The 18887-nt window shown below is 43.1% G+C and overlaps 1 protein-coding gene across 3 annotated transcripts in view; it reads right to left on the bottom strand.

Annotated features, from left to right (window-relative positions):
- The window catches only part of RIPOR3 (RIPOR family member 3), a 183517-nt gene that overhangs the window by 33167 nt on the left and 131463 nt on the right, over positions 1-18887 (bottom strand). For all 3 annotated transcript variants that reach the window (XM_070744624.1, XM_070744626.1, XM_070744625.1), the window contains 3 exons: positions 8084-8213; positions 4610-5224; positions 2837-2973 (listed from right to left, as the gene is read on the bottom strand). In XM_070744624.1, coding sequence (XP_070600725.1) covers positions 2837-2973; positions 4610-5224; positions 8084-8213 — 882 coding nt within the window. The remainder of the gene's footprint in view (positions 1-2836; positions 2974-4609; positions 5225-8083; positions 8214-18887) is intronic.

Below are 18887 nucleotides of genomic sequence, written 5' to 3'. Positions count from 1 at the left end.
CTTCCACCGCCCTTCGCCCGGCCAGCCCGTTGCTCGCGCCTGGGGTTTCCCCGCGCGCGCGCCGCCCGCCCACGCCATTGCTGGGGCCACTTCCCAGCTGGGAAGCGAAGCTGGGGTCCCCGCGCGCGCGCCCGCCCACGCTACGAGCGGCATTTCACCTTCCCTCCCAGGCAAAAAGATGCCGGCATTCTGGGCTGATGGGGTCGGACTTCCCAGGCGGAAGGCGTGCCCCTCTCCCCGCATCTTTTTGCCTGGGAGGGAAAGTGAAATGCCGCTCGTAGCAGCTGCTAGAGCCGCCGGCATTTCACTTTCCCTCCCAGGCAAAAAGATGCCGGGGAGAGGGGCACGCCTTCCGCCTGGGAAGTCCGGCCCCATCAGCCCAGAATGCCGGCATCTTTTTGCCTGGGAGGGAAAGTGAAATGCCGGCGGCTCTAGCAGCTGCTACGAGCGGCATTTCACTTTCCCTCCCAGGCAAAAAGATGCCGGCATTCTGGGCTGATGGGGCCGGACTTCCCAGGCGGAAGGCGTGCCCCTCTCCCCGGCATCTTTTTGCCTGGGAGGGAAAGTGAAATGCCGGCGGCTCTAGCAGCTGCTACGAGCGGCATTTCACTTTCACTTCCACCCCCTAGCCAAACGGCTTTTTTCGTGTTTAGCGCTCGAACGCCGTGCCTTTCCTTCAGCTCTAAAGAAGCGGCAACTGCCCTGCCTCCCCCCAGCCGGTTAACTTGAAGCGCTCGGTTAACCGGCTGGGGGAGGCAGGGCAGTTGCCGCTTCTTTAGAGCTGAAGGAAAGGCAGGCGACTGCCTTTCCCTTGGTCGATTCCCGGAGACCGCTTTGGAACATCGCTTTGGGAGAGGGGGCAACTGCTCCCGGTTAAGAAGCAAGAATCCACCCCCTAGCCAAATGGCTTTTTTCCTGTTTAGCACGGCGTTCGAGCGCTAAACACGAAAAAAGCCGTTTGGCTAGGGGGTGGATTCTTGCTTCTTAACTGGGAGCAGTTGCCCCCTCTCCCAAAGCGATGTTCCAAAGCGGTCTCCGGGAAGCGACCGAGGGAAAGGCAGTTGTCTGCCTTTCCTTCAGCTGGAAAGAGGAGGCAAATGCCCTGCCTTCCCCCAGCCGGTTAATCGAGCGCTTCAAGTTAACCGGCTGGGGGAGTAGCCCCCGCCCGGCTCCCTTCAGCCCCCCGGGGTCAAGCGGGCGGGGGGCGGCCGGGACCTCGCCTGTCTCCGCCGCCCGCATCGCCCCTCCGACGGGCCGGCCTCCCCCGCCCGCCTCTGCTGCAGCCACCGCCGCCTCCCCGACTGGCACAAAAGGGCCCCGCCCGCCCCGCCCCAAAGTTTACCTTGCGGCGGGATTCAAAGTGCTGGGGTGGGGGGTGTCACTTCGCCGCTCGTGTCCTGGCTAAACCGGGCGGCAGGAGACAGGCTTTTAGTTTTGGCTGCGGGGGGAGGGAATCCCGCCGCAAGGTAAGCTTCGGGGCGGGGCGGGCGGGGCCCTTTTGTGCCAGTCGGGGAGGCGGTGGCGGCTGCAGCAGAGGCGGGCGGGGGAGGCCGGCCCGCCGGAGGGGCGATGCGGGCGGCGGAGACAGGCGAGGTCCCGGCCGCCCCCCGCCCACTTGGCCCCAGACCGGTGCAGCAGGAAAGGGACGGAGAAGGCTCACTGGCAGCCCTTGCCCATCGCCGCGCCTTCGCTTCCCCCCCTCCCCCGCTGGATCCGGCAGCGTGCTGAGGGGAATTGCCGGGACTGGAGGCAGTGAGGCAGACCGGCTCCGAGGCGAGCGGCCGGAGCTGCGCCCTCCTTCGCCCGCCAGGTGAGGCGAAGGCGAGGGGCGCGCGGCTGCAGCGAGGAGCCGAAGATCCGGGCGGGGAAGACCCAGGGAAGGTTCCTTCGTCCGCCTAGCAGCTGATCTGCTCGGCAGCGCAGCACCAGCGAGGAGCCGAAGATCTTCGGCTCCTCGCTGCTGCTGCGCTGCCGAGCAGATCAGCTGCTAGGCGGCCGCTCGAGAGCAAGAGGGGGAGAGATAGAGAAAGAGAGAGAAGGAAAGAAAGAGATGAGAGAGGGAGGAAGAGAGTGTGAGAGAGGAAGAAGCAACATAGAGAAAGAGGGGGAAGACCCAGGGAAGCCTCTGCCCGGCGGGGAAACTCCACCATCTACGCATGCGTGGAAGGGCACGCATGCGTAGATGGTGGAGTTTACTTCCGGGTTGAAAACTAGCGAAATAGCCCTTTCGCGATCCTTGAGGACGCGAAACTCGAGGGTTCACTGTACTTTATACCAGATTTGTAGCAGTTCAAGCTTATTTATAGTTTTACATTCTTAAAGCCTATTGGTCTCGCTCTTAAGAGGGTCAAGTTCAGTTTTCTATTTTCAAGGCTCAATTTATAGAAACATAGAAACATAGAAGTCTGATGGCAGAAAAAGACCTCATGGTCCATCTAGTCTGCCCTTATACTATTTTCTGTATTTTATCTTACAATGGATATATGTTTATCCCAGGCATGTTTAAATTCAGTTACTGTGGATTTACCAACCACGTCTGCTGGAAGTTTGTTCCAAGGATCTACTACTCTTTCAGTGAAATAATATTTTCTCATGATGCTTTTGATCTTTCCCCCAACTAACTTCAGATTGTGTCCCCTTGTTCTTGTGTTCACTTTCCTATTAAAAACACTTCCCTCCTGAACCTTATTTAACCCTTTAACATATTTAAATGTTTCGATCATGTCCCCCCTTTTCCTTCTGTCCTCCAGACCATACGGAAAAGGGGGGACATTATAATCAGTGTAGGGCTAGAAAATGTTACGATAAGTTGTTATTATGGCAGTTAATAACCTACCTGGTGCTGCAGGTCCTTACACTTCCAAAGGATGAGAGTTCATCAGCACTGCAGTCAGCATTGAGGAAGTCAAAACTTTCCAATACAGTCTCTACCATCAAACTCTCCATGGAAGAGTGTTTGGGGTACTTTTTGGGCTGTTGATGGAACAAAGCAAGCTATATTTCTATGCACACAGAAACAGGTTTTATCCAGAGAATAATAGTGTTCTCAAAAGCATCCATAACAAAATATAGGAAAGTCCTTCTTCTAAGCACAGAATTGTTTCTTTTCAAAATGTGGCTATAACCACCAGATGTATGCAATATAATGCATATACCTTTTATATATAGTAAATGCATTACACAGTAGTACCTCTACCTAAGAACACCTTTTCTAGTTAAGAACTGGGTGTTCAAGATTTTTTTGCCTCTTCTCAGGAACCATTTTCCTCTTACAAACCCGAGCCTCTGAAACTTTAACCAGAAAAGGCGGGGAGAAGCCTCCATGAGGCCTCTCTAGGAATCTCCTGGGAGGAAATAGGGTGTCCACCCTCCCTGTGGTTTCCCCAATCACATGCATTATTTGCTTTTACATTGATTCCGATGGGAAAAATTGCTTCTTCTTACAAACTTTTCTACTTAAGAACCTGGTCACGGAATGAATTAACTTAAGTAGAGGTACCACTGTATTGCATTATATATGCAATATAATGCATATATTTTAGCAGTAATTTTGTATTGATTTTATGCTGAAAGCCACCCTGAGTCCCCTGGAGAAGGATGGCCTAGAAATTTGATTGATTTTTTTTCTCTGCCAGAAAAAAAATGGAGTTCAGGAGGGCCACAAAGGCCAGTCCTTCACTGTTTCCAGGTCAGCCCCATGATCTAAGCACCCCATTGGTTGGATCCTGCCCGCAGGCTTTGAGTTTGACACCCCTGATATACAGATTCTCAGTGATATTGCAATTTAACCTTTCTCAGTGCAACTGCGGTAGGGATGAAAATTATGATTATTCATAGATAACCTGGGCAGCAAAGTTCTCCATAGGAGAACCACAGGTATGTAATTTGATTAAAAAGCAATAGTTCAAAAACCCATTAAAAATAAATATTTGATAACAGAAAGGCAGTCAATAAAGAAGTCATTAAGGATGTGAGTTCAAAATAAAGCCTCAAATGCAGCCACCAGAGCTCTTCTCAAAGTGTTGAATTAATTACATTTACTTGTCATCAATTAAATCTACAGTGTTCCCTCGATTTTCATGGGGGATGAGTTCTGAGACTGCCCACGAAAGTCGAATTTCCGCGAAGTAGAGATGCGGAAGTAAATACACTATTTTTGGCTATGAACAGTATCCCAAGCCTTCCCTTAACACTTTAAACCCCTAAACTGCAATTTCCCATTCCCTTAGCAACCATTTAGATTATTACTCACCATGTTTATTTATTAAAGTTTATTTAAAAAAATGTTTTTTAAAGGCAGACGAAAGTTTGGTAATGACATATGACGTCATCGGGCGGGAAAAACCGTGGTATAGGGGGGGAAACCGTGAAGTATTTTTTAATTAATATTTTTTAAAAACCATGGTATAGATGTTTCACAAAGTTCGAACCCGCGAAAATCGAGGGAACACTGTATTTTAATTTTTTACCTATTTTGTACAAATAAGTAGAACAATCTACGCCTACATTAGGGTTTTCTTAATCTAGCGGGTTCTATGCTTTTGGTGGACTTCAGAGACTACAATCTACTAGCCCTCTCAAAATCCAAATACTTGGAAGATTTCAATACCTTTAATTTGTCCTGGATACAGAAGACCTGGTATTCCAATTTCTCCAGTTGGATAAGACTTGGACCCTGTGACTTCAGCAAATTTAATACTTCCTGTAGGATCTTCTGAATTGACTTGGCTTTTCCGGTACGTTTGGCATCATCGCCATCATCACCATTCCAGTCTCTTTGTTCAACAGAGAGAAGCTTTCTTTGTTGCTTTGAATGATAATGCCAGTCCCGAGTGAGGGACTTACCAACATCTTTGTCTTGTTCCAGCAGACATGATGGAATACTTAAAGAGGTTTCAGCATAGGGTGTCTCTTGCAGGATATCTAAAGTCCTGTGACCAGGAGAGTGGCATATTGAAATATCTTGCTCCTGCCCTTCTGCACAATTGTTCTGCAGAATAGCCAATGGCAACTTCCTTTGATTTGACGGCGGGGTCGTGTTTCTGCTTTCTATCACTTTCTGATCTTCAGAGCTAAAGGAGCTTCCTTCAGTTGTCTCCGTAAGGCTGTGACTGACACTCCTCAGACGCATGTTGAAATCACAGTCAGCCAAGTAGCTCAGGATGCAGGAATCCTGGGTCTCTTCCCTAATATTTGCATGTTTCTTTCCTTGTTGCAAAACGGACTGTGGGAAACAGGTGAAAAATGCAATTTTTAAAATTTATTTTTATTTATTCATTTGTCCAATACACAAATACATAGGAAGAAAATAGACATGTGGTAATATATATAAGGGTAAAAGTGAACTTAGAGGAGAGGATATATGAAAGAAAGAATATATATATGATAGGTGAAAGAGAGGAAAGACAATTGGACAGGGGACGAAAGGCACATCAGTGCACTTATGTACGCCCCTTACTGGCCTCTTAGGAACCTGGAGAGGTCAATCGTGGAGAGTCTAAGGGAGAAATGTTGGGGGTTAGGGGTTGACACAAAGACAATTCTCTTTGGAACATTGTACTGACCATCACACACGTTAGGCTCAGCTCTTAAATTAACATGTCTCAGAAGATGGCAGCACATGGCAACTTTTGTTCAGAAGCTAAATAAGTTTGGATAAGGTTAGTTCTTAGGTAGAAAGCTTCAGATAACATTGAGGCTGTTGACTAAGCTAATTCAAAGCAACAACAATATATCCAGAATGTTTATATGTTTATAAATTACTTTATAATGCTGCCATGAAAACTAGCAAGGAATCAACCACGGACATGCGGACAGCCATGCATAGGCAACAACAACTGAGAGATTATTATCAAAGAAAATGAGGCCACCTGTGGTTGGGTGGGGCTGTGGTAATTAGTGAGGCTGCTATAAATAGCAGCCTGTGGGTTTGGCCATTGTGGAGGATTATCTGATCATTGCGTTTCGTGACAGCTTTACTGACTTTGACCTTTTGTGTGCTGATTTTTCCCCGCTTTGAAACTAAACCAGAGCAAAGTGTGTTTCACTTTGTGAAAGAAGAAGGATGGTGAATTGCCTCGCAGCTGCAAGCTAAGTATCACAGAACTGATAAGGGACTTGTACAAATTACCAGTTTGTTTGGAGACGAGTGCTCTTTGCTATACCAAAAGAGGGCTTAGTTTAAGTGAATTCTCATTATAAAGAACATTGTTTTGAATTTTCAAACGTGTGTCTGAAACTTGTACCTGTGAATTTTTGGGAAGATTCTACCAGAGTGCCTGACAGAACAGCTCCAAGTGCCACTTTGGGCACATGTGCCATAGATTCACCATGACAGATACAGTCTCCTTTCTTTACATCCCCACTCTTAATCCCAGCCTTTCCACTCCATCAACCAAGATTACTTCGTTGTGAAGCAAGCCTCAAAATAATTAAGGTATTGCTTACTCCCTCCTCTCCGTCAAAATTACTATCATCATCATGAGAAACCTTCTTTTTCTAAAGGGAAATTGTTTATTAACGATGTAGAAAGAATGGTATTTCTCTTAACAAGAATTATAAGAATGTTTGAAACAGAAAATCAGCCGAGGGAAACTCTACCCATCCCAAAGCCTGCCAAAAGTGGATCTTTCTTGTTAGCAGATCAGCTATTTCATATTCTCCTCAGTTACTTAGATTTCCTTTATTATAAACATTCCAGATCCAGCAATGAAGAACTATCAGAAACTGGCAGGGTACTTTTAAGTTTGAAGAGCTTTCATTTCACAAGAGACCACAGAAGAGGTTATAGGTCATTGATGGCGAACCTTTTTTTCCCTCGGGTGCTGAAAGAGTCTGCGCACACGCTATCGCGCTTGCATGAGTGACCACACCCATCATTCAATGTCTGGGAAGGATAAAATCAGCTTCTCCTGCCTCCTGGAGGCCCTCTGAAGGCCGGAAGTGGTCTACTTCCTGTTCTGCCAGCATGTTTCAACCGCCCGTAATTACAGGGTAATCAGTCCAGGAAGACACACACCACACGATAAAAGGAAAACCCAAAAGTTTTTATAAACAGAAAAACAGAAACAGCTCCCTTTTTAAATGTCAAAGGGATTTTCTGGTACACACAAGGCACAGGTTAAATGCAATCCAATTGCTCACCCAATAACTGGGAAATTGAGTCCAATTCTAAAGTCCAGAGAGTCCACACACAATCTTGACCAGCACAAAAACCACGATCTTGATGAAACAATGAATCAGATAAACTGCCATGAGGCTTAAACACCAGGCTGCACTTTGATCTGTAGCACACTAATTACAGCAGCCCCACCCAACCACAGGTGGCCTCATTTTCTCTTGTAATAATCCTTCAGTTGTTGTCTCATATGCATCACTCTACGCATGCATGTTCAGAATCCAGGGATGATACAGATGATTGATCTCCTCCTGGGCTGTCTGCCAAACTCCCCTCTTTCCTGTCACTCATACTTCCTTGGTCAGAGGAGACTTCATCGGCAGATTCCATCGGGAGCAAAACAGGCCTGCGGCATGTGGATGTTTTCCCCACATCCACCTGCACATTCCTTGGGGCAGGAGCTGGGCCAGAGCTAACCACACTTCCCAACTTCTGGTGGGCACAGTAGGTTCGTCTTTCGCCCTCCCCAAGCTCCAAAGGCTTCCCTGGAGCTGGGGGAGGGTAAAAATGTCATCTCCCATCCCCCCTGTAGGCTCTCTAGAAGCCAAAAACACCCTCACAGAGCCTCTGTGTGAGCCAAAAATCACCTGGCCGGCACACACATCCACGTTGAAGCTGAGCTAAGGCAGGGATAGGCAAAGTTGGCTCTTCTATGACTTGTGGACTTCAACTCCCAGAATTCCTGAGCCAATCATGCTATCTCAGGAATTGTGGGAGTTGAAGTCCACATGTCATAGAAGAGCCAACTTTGCCTACCCCTGAGTCAGGGCAACGACTCACATGCCAGCAAATATGGCTCTGCATGCCACCTGTGGAACCTGTGCCATAGGTTCACCAACACTGCTATAGGTATGCCTTAGGTATGCCTTTCAGAAGAGAAACAAATCCTACTACATGTATACTTACAAGGTAATATTTTTCTCGGAAGCTGGGAGTGTTTGGAGGAGTCCAGCTGTATATGGAGTTTTTTCTACTTCCCACGGAAAATTTGGTGGTGGACCCAGGGGACAAAATTAAGTTCTCGGAATCGAAAGGACTGTGGATTGAAAGAAACAAATAAAACCCTTTAAGTATCAGAAAGCCAGCACATGTTTATCTGTATGCCAAAGCACAGAGGAAGCCTCATGTATTTTTGCCAGTTGGCCTTCTCAAATTCCCCATACGGACATACAATTCCAGTCTTGCAAGACATACTAAGAATTGTAGGAATCCTTCTTCAGGGGGGGTGCAATTTTATTTTTTATTTTAACACTGGAAAGATGCAAATATCCTAGCCACATGAGACATCTGATGAAGCTGTGAGATGCAACCTAGAGCTTTTCACTTTCAAATCTTAAATACAATTCTATGAAATGGAGAATAAATGTACTACACAAATACAGATCAGTTACTTTGGAACTGCTTTACATGCCTTTTGAGTATTTGGTTTTACCTATACTGTATAATAATGCTTGCCAATTTTTTTAACTTTAATTAAAAAGGAGTATGGAAAATGGTTACAAGTTCCGTTCTACTGTTGTAGCAATGTATAGACTAACAATTTATTTGGGCTCTGCAGAGTCTTCTAATTCTTTGCAACAACCACTGATTTAATGTAGTGGCTTTTAAAAGTTTCATCATGGTGGAAACTTTGCTTTCTTGGTCTGTTTTGGAGCTGTGGAGCTCAACATAACCAAGATGATGACAATAACAATAACAATAACAATAACAATAACAATAACAATAACAATAACAATAACAATAACAATAACAATAACAATAACAATAACAATAACAATAACAATAACAATAACAATAACAATAACAATAACAATAACAATAACAATAACAATAACAATAACAATAACAATAACAATAACAATAACAACAACAATAATAACAATAACAATAACAACAACAACAATAACAATAACAATAACAACAACAATAACAACAACAACAACAAATTAGGCTTGTATGCCATCCCTCTCCGAAGACTCGGTCAAGCCATAAGATAGAAGGCTTTACTGCAGTTAGAGCCAGCAAGTGAATCCACAATGTGAAGTGGTAAATGATCAGGACACAGCCAGAGATATTAAAAATAATAGATGTGATGTCTTGAATGGAGATCTTTTTTCTGAGTTTGTACAGACACTGGATGGTGACCAGAAATCTACTATTTTTGGAACTCTGAACTATCTCTGTTTGTACCTGTAGTGATAAAACTTTAGAAAAGCCCTGCCTAAATAACCTTTCGGAGGTCCAGCTCTGAAGAGTGGTGTTCACCTCATATTTTGGTCATAGCAATCTCTCTCAATCTGGTGTCTTGTTAGATAAGGGGAAATTCAACTCCTCTCTTGGCTGCAATTATGAGAGCTGAAGTTCACCCATCTGGGGACCATAATGTTTAAGAAGCTGTTTTTTTTTTTATTTATTTATTTATTTATTTATTTATTACTTAGATTTGTATGCCGCCCCTCTCCGAAGAGAGGGGCGGCATTTTAAAAATGTATTTTCTTCTGTTTGAAAAGAGAACAGGAAGAACAATATTCGACACTCCTCTGCAGCTCCAGGTTACCCTTGAAAATCAGTATTGGATAGTAAGTACAGTACAGTGATACCTTGTCTTACAAACTTAACTGGTTCCGGGAGGAGGTTTGTAAGGCGAAAAGTTTGTAAGACGAAACAATGTTTCCCATAGGAAACAATGTAAAACGGATAAATGTATGCAAGGAAAAAAGAAATCTCAAAAATGGCGCTCTGCTAGGTGCCGCCGCCCGGCTGTCATAAGTCAGGAGTCCACGTTTCGGCCGTCCAGGAAGGACGTCTCCATGACATCAAAGCTCTGCCCATGGAATTCCCTATTGGGATTCCCCACCTCCGTTTGAGCCTCCTGACCAGCCGACAGCTCCGTGGCTCTTCTGCAAAGGTGACAGATGGGTGGCGGCGCTTCTCCCGAACCTGAACCCCGAACCCAAACTTTTGCCGAACTTCTGGGTTCGGCATTCAGGAGAACACCGAGAAACCCCCCGGCTGTTTCAAAAGGTGACAGCTAGGCGGCGGCACTTCTCGGCCGAACCTGAACACCAAAACCAAACTTTTGCTGAACTTCCAGGTTCGGCGTTCACGGTGGTGGGTTCATAAGGTGAAAAAAGTTCGTAAGAAGAGGCACAAAAATCCCAAACCTTGGATTCGTATCTCGAAAAGTTCGTAAGACAAGGGGTTCGTATCACGAGGTACTACAAAGTAGACAAAAAACCAGTGATGGCGAACCTTTTTCTTCTTGCGTGCCAAAAATGGGAGTATGTGTGTGCATTAGTGCACAACCCCCCACACATGTACCACACTGTGCATGCATCATCCAGGCACATGCATCCCGCATCCCAGCACATGCGCCTCTGGGCCATTTTTCACCCTCAGCCTTCCCTGAAACCAGAAGTTTGGAAAAACAGACTTCCAGTTTACTCCTTGGGCTGTTTTTCGCACTCGGGAGGCTTCAGGGAAGCCTCTTGAAGCCAGGGGAGGCTGAAAATGGCCTTCCCCAAGACCAAACGTCAGCTGACTAGTGCGCGCATGTGCACTGGAGCTGACATAGGGTAACACCTTGTGTGCCCTCAGATATAGCTCCACGTGCCATAGGTTCTCCATCACGGCAATAGACTGTCAACATTTCGAGCTATAATTTATCCAAAATAATTTTAATTCATTTTAGTGTAATGAATACATTCAGGCTAAAATTATTGTGTCTCTTTATGGTTTCTGTTCTAAACTGAGATTCATCTCTTTTAATGATTTCATTATATTTCATGCTTCCCCGGCCCCCTCCTCATAATTTCAAAAAACATATTGGCTATAAAGAGCCTTTGTAGATATTCCCCATTCTGTGCTTTTATATGCACAGAATACAATTAAATTACAGATGAACTGGATGCTTATTCTGAAATTAAAATCCTTTGCATAGATAAGGAGGTGAAAGTCTCTCTCATCGCCCTGTCTCTGAAATAAGGGCTGATGGAGTTCAGCAGGATGTACAAGACCAAAGATTTTTTTTCTCTTTCAGAACCAAGCATGACCCCAAAAAAAATACTTTTAATTAATCAACCATCTAAAGTCACAGATTTGGCAGTAGCTGGACTTGGTTCGCATCCAACACCTTCCTGGTTGTCCCAGCAGAAAGAAGCCAGGAGACCTTCAGAGTTACAGCTGTATCAGAAAGTATTGTCTGCTATATTGCCTTATTACAAACATCTGGAAATATTGCTATTCTCATGCTTGTTTGATGTAGTGTTTAAGGCATCAGGCAAGAAACTGGAAGATTATGAGTTCTAGTTCTGTATTAGGCATGAAGCCAGCTGGGTGACCTTAGGTCAATCATTTTTTTCCTCTACCCTAGGAAAAAGACAATGGGAAAATCTTGCCAAAAAATCCCTGTAGGAATTAGTCCAGGCAATCACCAGGAGTAAACACTAATGTATAGGCACATACACAAAAATCAGGTCATTGTTATGAAAAGAGGAGAGGGGAGGGGAGGAGAGGGAGAGGGAGAGGGAGAAGGAGAAAGAGAAGGAAAAGGAAAAGGAAGAGGAAAAGGAAAAGATGATGCCCTCATCACCTCGAGGTTCGACTACTGTAATGCTCTCTACATGGGGCTACCTTTGAAAAGTGTTCGGAAACTTCAGATCGTGCAGAATGCAGCTGCGAGAGCAGTCATGGGCCTACCTAGGTATGTCCATGTTTCACCAACACTCCGCAGTCTGCATTGGTTGCCGATCAACTTCCGGTCACAATTCAAAGTGTTGGTTATGACCTTTAAAGCCCTTCATGGCACTGGACCAGAATATCTCCGAGACCGCCTGCTGCTGCATGAATCCCAGTGACCGATTAGGTCCCACAGAGTGGGCCTTCTCCGGGTCCCGTCAACTAAACAATGTCGGTTGGCGGGCCCCAGGGGAAGAGCCTTCTCTGTGGCGGCCCTGGCCCTCTGGAATCAACTCCCCCCTGAGATTAGAACTGCCCCTACTCTCCTTGCCTTTCGTAAGCTCCATAAGACCCACCTCTGTTGTCAGGCATGGGGGAACTGAAACATCTCCCCCGGGCAGATACAATTTATGAATGGTATGTTTGTTTGTATGTATGTGTGTTTAGAAAATGGGGTCTTTTAAATATTTTTAAACAGTAATTTAGATTTGTTGTAGATTGTTTTTTCACTTTGTTGTGAGCCGCCCCGAGTCTGCGGAGAGGGGCAGCATACAAATCTAAATAATAGATAGATAGATAGATAGATAGATAGATAGATAGATAGATAGATAGATAGATAGATAGATAGATAAAAGGAAAAGGAAAACTGTAATGTTGGGTCCAAAATTTATTTGTCCCTGAATTCCTTGGCTTTCTGCAAGATGACTAAAACAACCGTTCCAGGTGACCTTTTGGACTTTGGTGATGTTATTTAGCTGACCTTTTTGTTTGGAATATTATCTTACTAGCCCAGCCTTGATAACAGCATGTGCTCTTTTCCTCTACATTGCATTAAATTTTATTGCATTTTATGTCTATAAACTCTTTGGAATCTTGGGAACAGGGTGACATATCAATACATGAAATAAATACTTTCTACGTGTAGCCAATCTGCTGCAAGTGGGAAGTTCCCATTTGTGCAAGTGGTCAAGTTGCGGGAGTTTAATTGCAAGAGCTTCTTCTGTTTTCTCTGTTTAGCACCTTAAAGGAAGACCTCTGTCCAGGTTACTCTGAAAGCCAAAACTAAATTGTTTGCAAATTTTGATGTAAAGGCAATACTATCACCAGTGGATGAGGGTAACAGAGAACTTTCAGGGGAGTCATCGAGTTGTCGAAGCATGGAACTCATTACCGGACTCAGTAGTGTCAACACCCAACATTTTATCCTGAGACTATCCACGATTGACCTCTCCAGATTCCTAAGAGGTCAGTAAGGGGCATACATAAGTGCACTAGCATGCCTTCCATCCCCTGCCCTATTGTCTTTCCTATATCTCCTATATCTTTTCTTCTATTCTTTCATTGATATATTTTATACCTTATCTTCTATTCTTTCTTTAATATATTTTACTACGAACATATCCTCTATAACCTTTATTGTGTATTGGACAAAATAAATAAATAAACAAACAAACAAATAAATAAATAAATAAATAAATAAAATGTGTGTGTTAACAGGGAAGAAAGGAGCATAGGTAGGAGTGGGTCAGAGTCTTGCCTAAAGCACATTTTTTTTTGCAATTCAGAACACCCACGAAAATGTCCAAAGATACTTCACCAGAAGAGCCCTTCACTCCTCCACTCGAAACAGAATACCCTACGAAAATAGACTAACAATACTGGGTCTAGAAAGCTTAGAACTACGACGCCTAAAACATGATCTAAGTATTGCCCACAAGATCATATGCTGCAACATCCTGCCTGTCAATGACTACTTCAGCTTCAACCGCAACAACACAAGAGCACGCAACAGATTCAAACTTAATATCAACCGCTCCAAACTTGACTGTAAAAAATATGACTTAAGCAACCGAGTTGTCGAAGTGTGGAACTCATTACCAGACTCATTAGTGTCAACCCCTAACCCCCAACATTTTTCCCTTAGACTATCCACGATTGACCTCTCCAGGTTCCTAAGAGGTCAGTAAGAGGCATACATAAATGCACTAGTGTGCCTTTCGTCCCCTGTCCAATTGTCTCTCCTTTATCTCATATATCATATATCTTTTCTTCCTTTCATATATCTTCTCTTCTATTTTTATATCTTTTCTTCTATCCTTTTCTTGACATATATTACTACATGTCTATTCTCTTCAATATGTATTGTGTATTGGACAAACAAACAAATAAACAAACAAACAAATAAACAAATAAATAAATAAAATTTTACTCCACAACTTGCATCATCCAAAAAATCTATCTATCTATCTATCTATCTATCTATCTATCTTTCTTTCTTTCTTTCTTTCTTTCTTTCATTTTGTCAAGAACATATTGGTAGAATAACAATATTACGATGTTTATATACATGATACTATTAAGAGAGAAACTTGTGAGTTGTGCTCGTGAGTTGTTGTGGTTGAAGCTGAAGTAGTCGTTGACAGGAAGGACGTTGTAGCAGATGATTTTATGGGCTATGCTTAGGTCGTGTTTAAGGAGATATAGTTTTAATCTTTCTAAATCTAGGATTGTAAGCCTAGTTGCGTAGGGTATTCTGTTGCGAGTGGAGGAATGGAGGGCTCTTCTAGTGAAGTATCTCTGGACATTTTCTAACATTTTGGGAACACAGTGACGTTATATGTCACCCTTTCCCCAAGATTGACATTTGTTACAGTTTTATACTCCTCTCCTCCAAAATGCTAAAAACAGCACACTTGGTTCTCTTCTCACACAAGATAAGGAAGTGAAGCTGAAAGACTATGCCCTACTTCCTCACAATGGAAACATTTGAACAAGCTTGACCAGGTCACTTCAAAATTTGGTAGCTGCCCTTGCGTTTGTGAAGTTATTTCAGTTTTAACTATGAGATTTATGTGTTTATTTGGGTGAGCACATATGTTGGACCAATTGCCATATGGTGCTAGTTTGATTAAAATGAATTAAATCAGTAGCAAAATTATGTGTGGTGTGAATCCAGCCACTCTTTCACGTATCAGTGATCCCATATAGTATCAATCTATGGTTTGTTTTTAACAATGATTTATTGGCTAATAACACAAGTGGCTGAGTTCATCGAGCATGCTAAGCAATAAATCGGGTTTTATAAATACAATGGCTGATTAATATACAATGTATTAAGTTAAGAGCAAGCAAACCATTTTATGGCTTGGTGCAGGATGTAATTCTTCTAGCATGCTAAATCATTGCTTTTGCCTAGTTTGGTCTTAATATGGATGTGCAAATTTACCTGTTATATTTTGCGTTATATGGGACTGAAAACACTACCTCCACATGTTAATTGGCTAAGCTAAGTAGTTTTAGTACTCGTCGAAGCATGTTAGCACTGGTCTATAAATGGATGGATTCAGACATCCAAGTTTATAAATTTAGTGCTAGAAATCTTGTACAGGAATCCAACTTATTTTTCAACGTTATTATTTCCTAATGTATCTTCTGTAGTGTATTACTACATGAGCAGATAACTCTCCAAAATTGAATTTTTGGTTTCAACAATTTTAATTTAAAAAAAAAAAAAAACTTCAAGGAGGTACCTAGAATCAGTATGCAGATGATACCCAGCTTTACATCTCCACCCCATGTCCAGTCAGCGAAGCAGTGGGAGTGATGTGCCGGTGCCTGGAGGCTGTTGGGGTCTGGATGGGTGTCAACAGACTCAAACTCAACCCGGATAAGACGGAGTGGCTGTGGGTTTTGCCTCCCAAAGACAATTCCATCTGTCCGTCCATTACCCTGGGGGGGGAATTATTGACCCTCTCAGAGAGGGTCCGCAACTTGGGCATCCTCCTCGATCCACAGCTCACATTAGAGAAACATCTTTCAGCTGTGGCGAGGGGGGCGTTTGCCCAGGTTCGCCTGGTGCACCAGTTGCGGCCCTATTTGGACCGGGAGTCACTGCTCACAGTCACTCATGCCCTCATCACCTCGAGGCTCCACTACTGTAATGCTCTCTACATGGGGCTACTATTGAAAAGTGTTTGGAAACTTCAGATCGTGCAGAATGCAGCTGCGAGAGCAATCATGGGCTTTCCTAAAAATGCCCATATAATACCAACACTCCGCAGTCTGCATTGGTTGCCGATCAGTTTCCGGTCACAATTCAAAGTGTTGATTATGACCTATAAAGCCCTTCATGGCACCGGACCAGATTATCTCAGGGGCCGCCTTCTGCTGCACGAATCCCAGCGACCAGTTAGGTCCCACAGAGTGGGCTTTCTCCGGGTCCCATCAACTAAACAAAGTCGTTTGGCGGGGCCCAGGGGAAGAGCCTCCTCTGTGGTGTCGCCGGCCCTCTGAAACCAACTCCCCCCGGAGATTAGAATTGCCCCCACTCTCCTCGCCTTTCGTAAGCTCCTTAAAACCCACCTCTGCCGTCAGGCATGGGGGAACTGAGATACTCTTTCCCCCTAGGCCTTTACAATTTTATGCATGGTATGTTTGTTTGTTTGTAGGTATGATTGGTTTTAAAATAAGGGTTTTTCGTTGTTGTAGTATTGGATTTACATGCTGTTTTTATTATTGTTGTTAGCCGCCCTAAAAATAAAATAAATAAACCATCGGAAATTCCTAATTCTCACTTAGAGTAGAAAATTTGAGGCACTAGTAAAGTTTGCATTCTAAGGCAGGGGTATCAAACGCAAGTCACGGTGTCATCATGTGATGTATCATAACTTTTTTTTCCCCTTCGCTAAACTGGGTGTGGGTGTGGCCAGTATGTGATGCCTCCAGCCCATTGGCCGCGAGTTTGACGCCCCTGTTCTAGGGAAATTTGGAGTAAGTAACTCTGACATAGCCAAATTCTGATAGTGAGAGCTGTTATTACCCTTCACCTCCACCACCCCTGCAATTTTTTTTTTTACTTTGAGCTAATCTGAATGTTGTTTACTGGCTTTTAGTTTGTGTTTTTGTGGGAACTAGCCTCTGTGGTTTATAAACTATAGTTTATGACTTAAAGAGTTGGGGTGTGACCCCAACTAAGAATGAGTTATTCAACAAATTATGATTTTCCACTGGGGTTCTAAATGGTGTAGTGAACAAATGCAGTCATTATAAATACATCTGCCAAGGCATCTTTCTTCAGCTCTCTGTCTGCTACTGCAAATACCCACATGAGAACATGCTGCAGAGATGTGCCACAGCAACAGAAATCTTATTAATGTAAACATTTTTTATTATAAATCTGTAATCAGAGGGCTATATGTACATACAGGTAGTCCTCAACTTACAACCAGAGGTGGGTTCCTATTGGTTCTAACCGGTTCTTTAGAACCACTAGTATATCGGTGGTGATATTATAGAGCCGGTTCTGTCGGTACTAGTTTGTGGGCGCCGCCATCTTGAATTTTGTTTCTGCACATGTGCAGAAGCTAATTTTTTATTATTTTCCAGGAAGGAAAGAACAAAATATGCACTTCCATCATGATGTGAACCAGTGGGGAAGGTAAATAGAAGCCACTCCTGCTTGCTTATTTATTTATTTATTTATTTATATATTTATATATTTATTATTTATTTATTCATATTTATTTAATTTATTTATTATTTATTTATTAATTCGACTTCTATGCCGACCACTCCCAATGGGACTCAGGGCAGCTTACAACAATATAAAAAACACAATACAATAATAAAAATAAGTCAAATATTACACATTAACAATTAAAAAAAACATGTAAAACCCACACAGCAAGGAGTCCAATCAACACACATGCATAACACTCATACACAATTTGGCCATGACAAATGTAATATTCACAGACCCAGGTCTTCCTGCAAAACCAGGTCTTTGCAGCCTTTCAGAAGGCCAGTAGGGTGGGAGCAGTATGGACATCAGGGGGAAGTTGGTTCCATAGAGCCGGGGCAACCACAGAGAAGGCCCTCCCTCATGGCCCTGCCAACCTGCATTGCTTAATTGATAGGACTCGGAGAAGACCCACCCTTTGAGATCTTATTGGTCTCTAGGAGGTATGCAGCAGGAGACGCTAATCAAGATTCATCTTGTGATTGGTCAAAGTAATAACAGCACTGGGGGGGGGGAAATGACCTATGACCATTTTTCACACTTACAACCTTTGCAGTATCCCCGATGGTCAGGTGATCAAAATTCAGATGCTTGGCAACTGGTTCATATTTATGACTTTTGCAAAGTCACCTTTTGCTACCTTCTAACAAGCAAAGTCAATGGGGAATCCAGATTTACTTAACAACAATGTTACTAATTTAACAAATGCAATGATTCGCTTAACAACTGTGGCAAGAAAAGTTATACAATGGGGCAAAAGTCACTTAACAAATATTTCATTTAGTAACATCAATTTTGGACTCAATTGTAGTTGTAACTGAAGGATTGCCTGCAATTAATATTATTTTTATTTATTTATTCATTCATTCATTCATTCATTCATTCATTTATTTATTTATTAGATTTGTATGCTGCCCCTCTCCGCAGACTCTTTGAAGAGTCCTTGATTCACTTTGAATGAATTTTTAAAAACATAAGGATTATGTGTTTTATAATTATGTTATTTGAGCCTTGAAATATATTTATGAAAAGAGAAGATATGATTGCTTAATGCTTATTACACCAAAAACATTTGCATGAATAAGAACAAGCAAGCAAACTGCCAAGGAAAGCCAACGCATTGGAGGAATGTGGTTGTTATTATCGTTATTATTCGAGACCCTTTATGCATCCACTTTGCAAAAGATCAACAGATTGAGCAAAGTCTGAATATGAGAGAAATGGCTTTTTATTTTCCTAAGAGGTATTAGCTCACACGACAAAACTTCAGCAAAAAAGATTTCTCAGAAAAGCTATTTAAATCTTAAAATGTTTCTTTCCAGAAGACAAAAGATAAAATAAAAATCTTTGTGTTATTTTTTTCCACCATAAATCACATGGCAGAAATCTTATGGTGATCTTATTTATTATAGATTCAATATATCATCCAAATGTATTTTCACACGCATAATTTACCCAATTTGTCAGATCGGTATTTTGTGGTAACCTTAGAACAGCCTTTCCCAATTTGCATTC

The sequence above is a fragment of the Erythrolamprus reginae genome, chromosome 3 (genome assembly GCF_031021105.1).
Source record: "Erythrolamprus reginae isolate rEryReg1 chromosome 3, rEryReg1.hap1, whole genome shotgun sequence".
Taxonomy (NCBI): Eukaryota; Metazoa; Chordata; class Lepidosauria; order Squamata; family Dipsadidae; genus Erythrolamprus; species Erythrolamprus reginae.
Note: the sequence above shows the minus strand (reverse complement) of the source record. Positions and strands in the feature narration are given on the sequence as shown.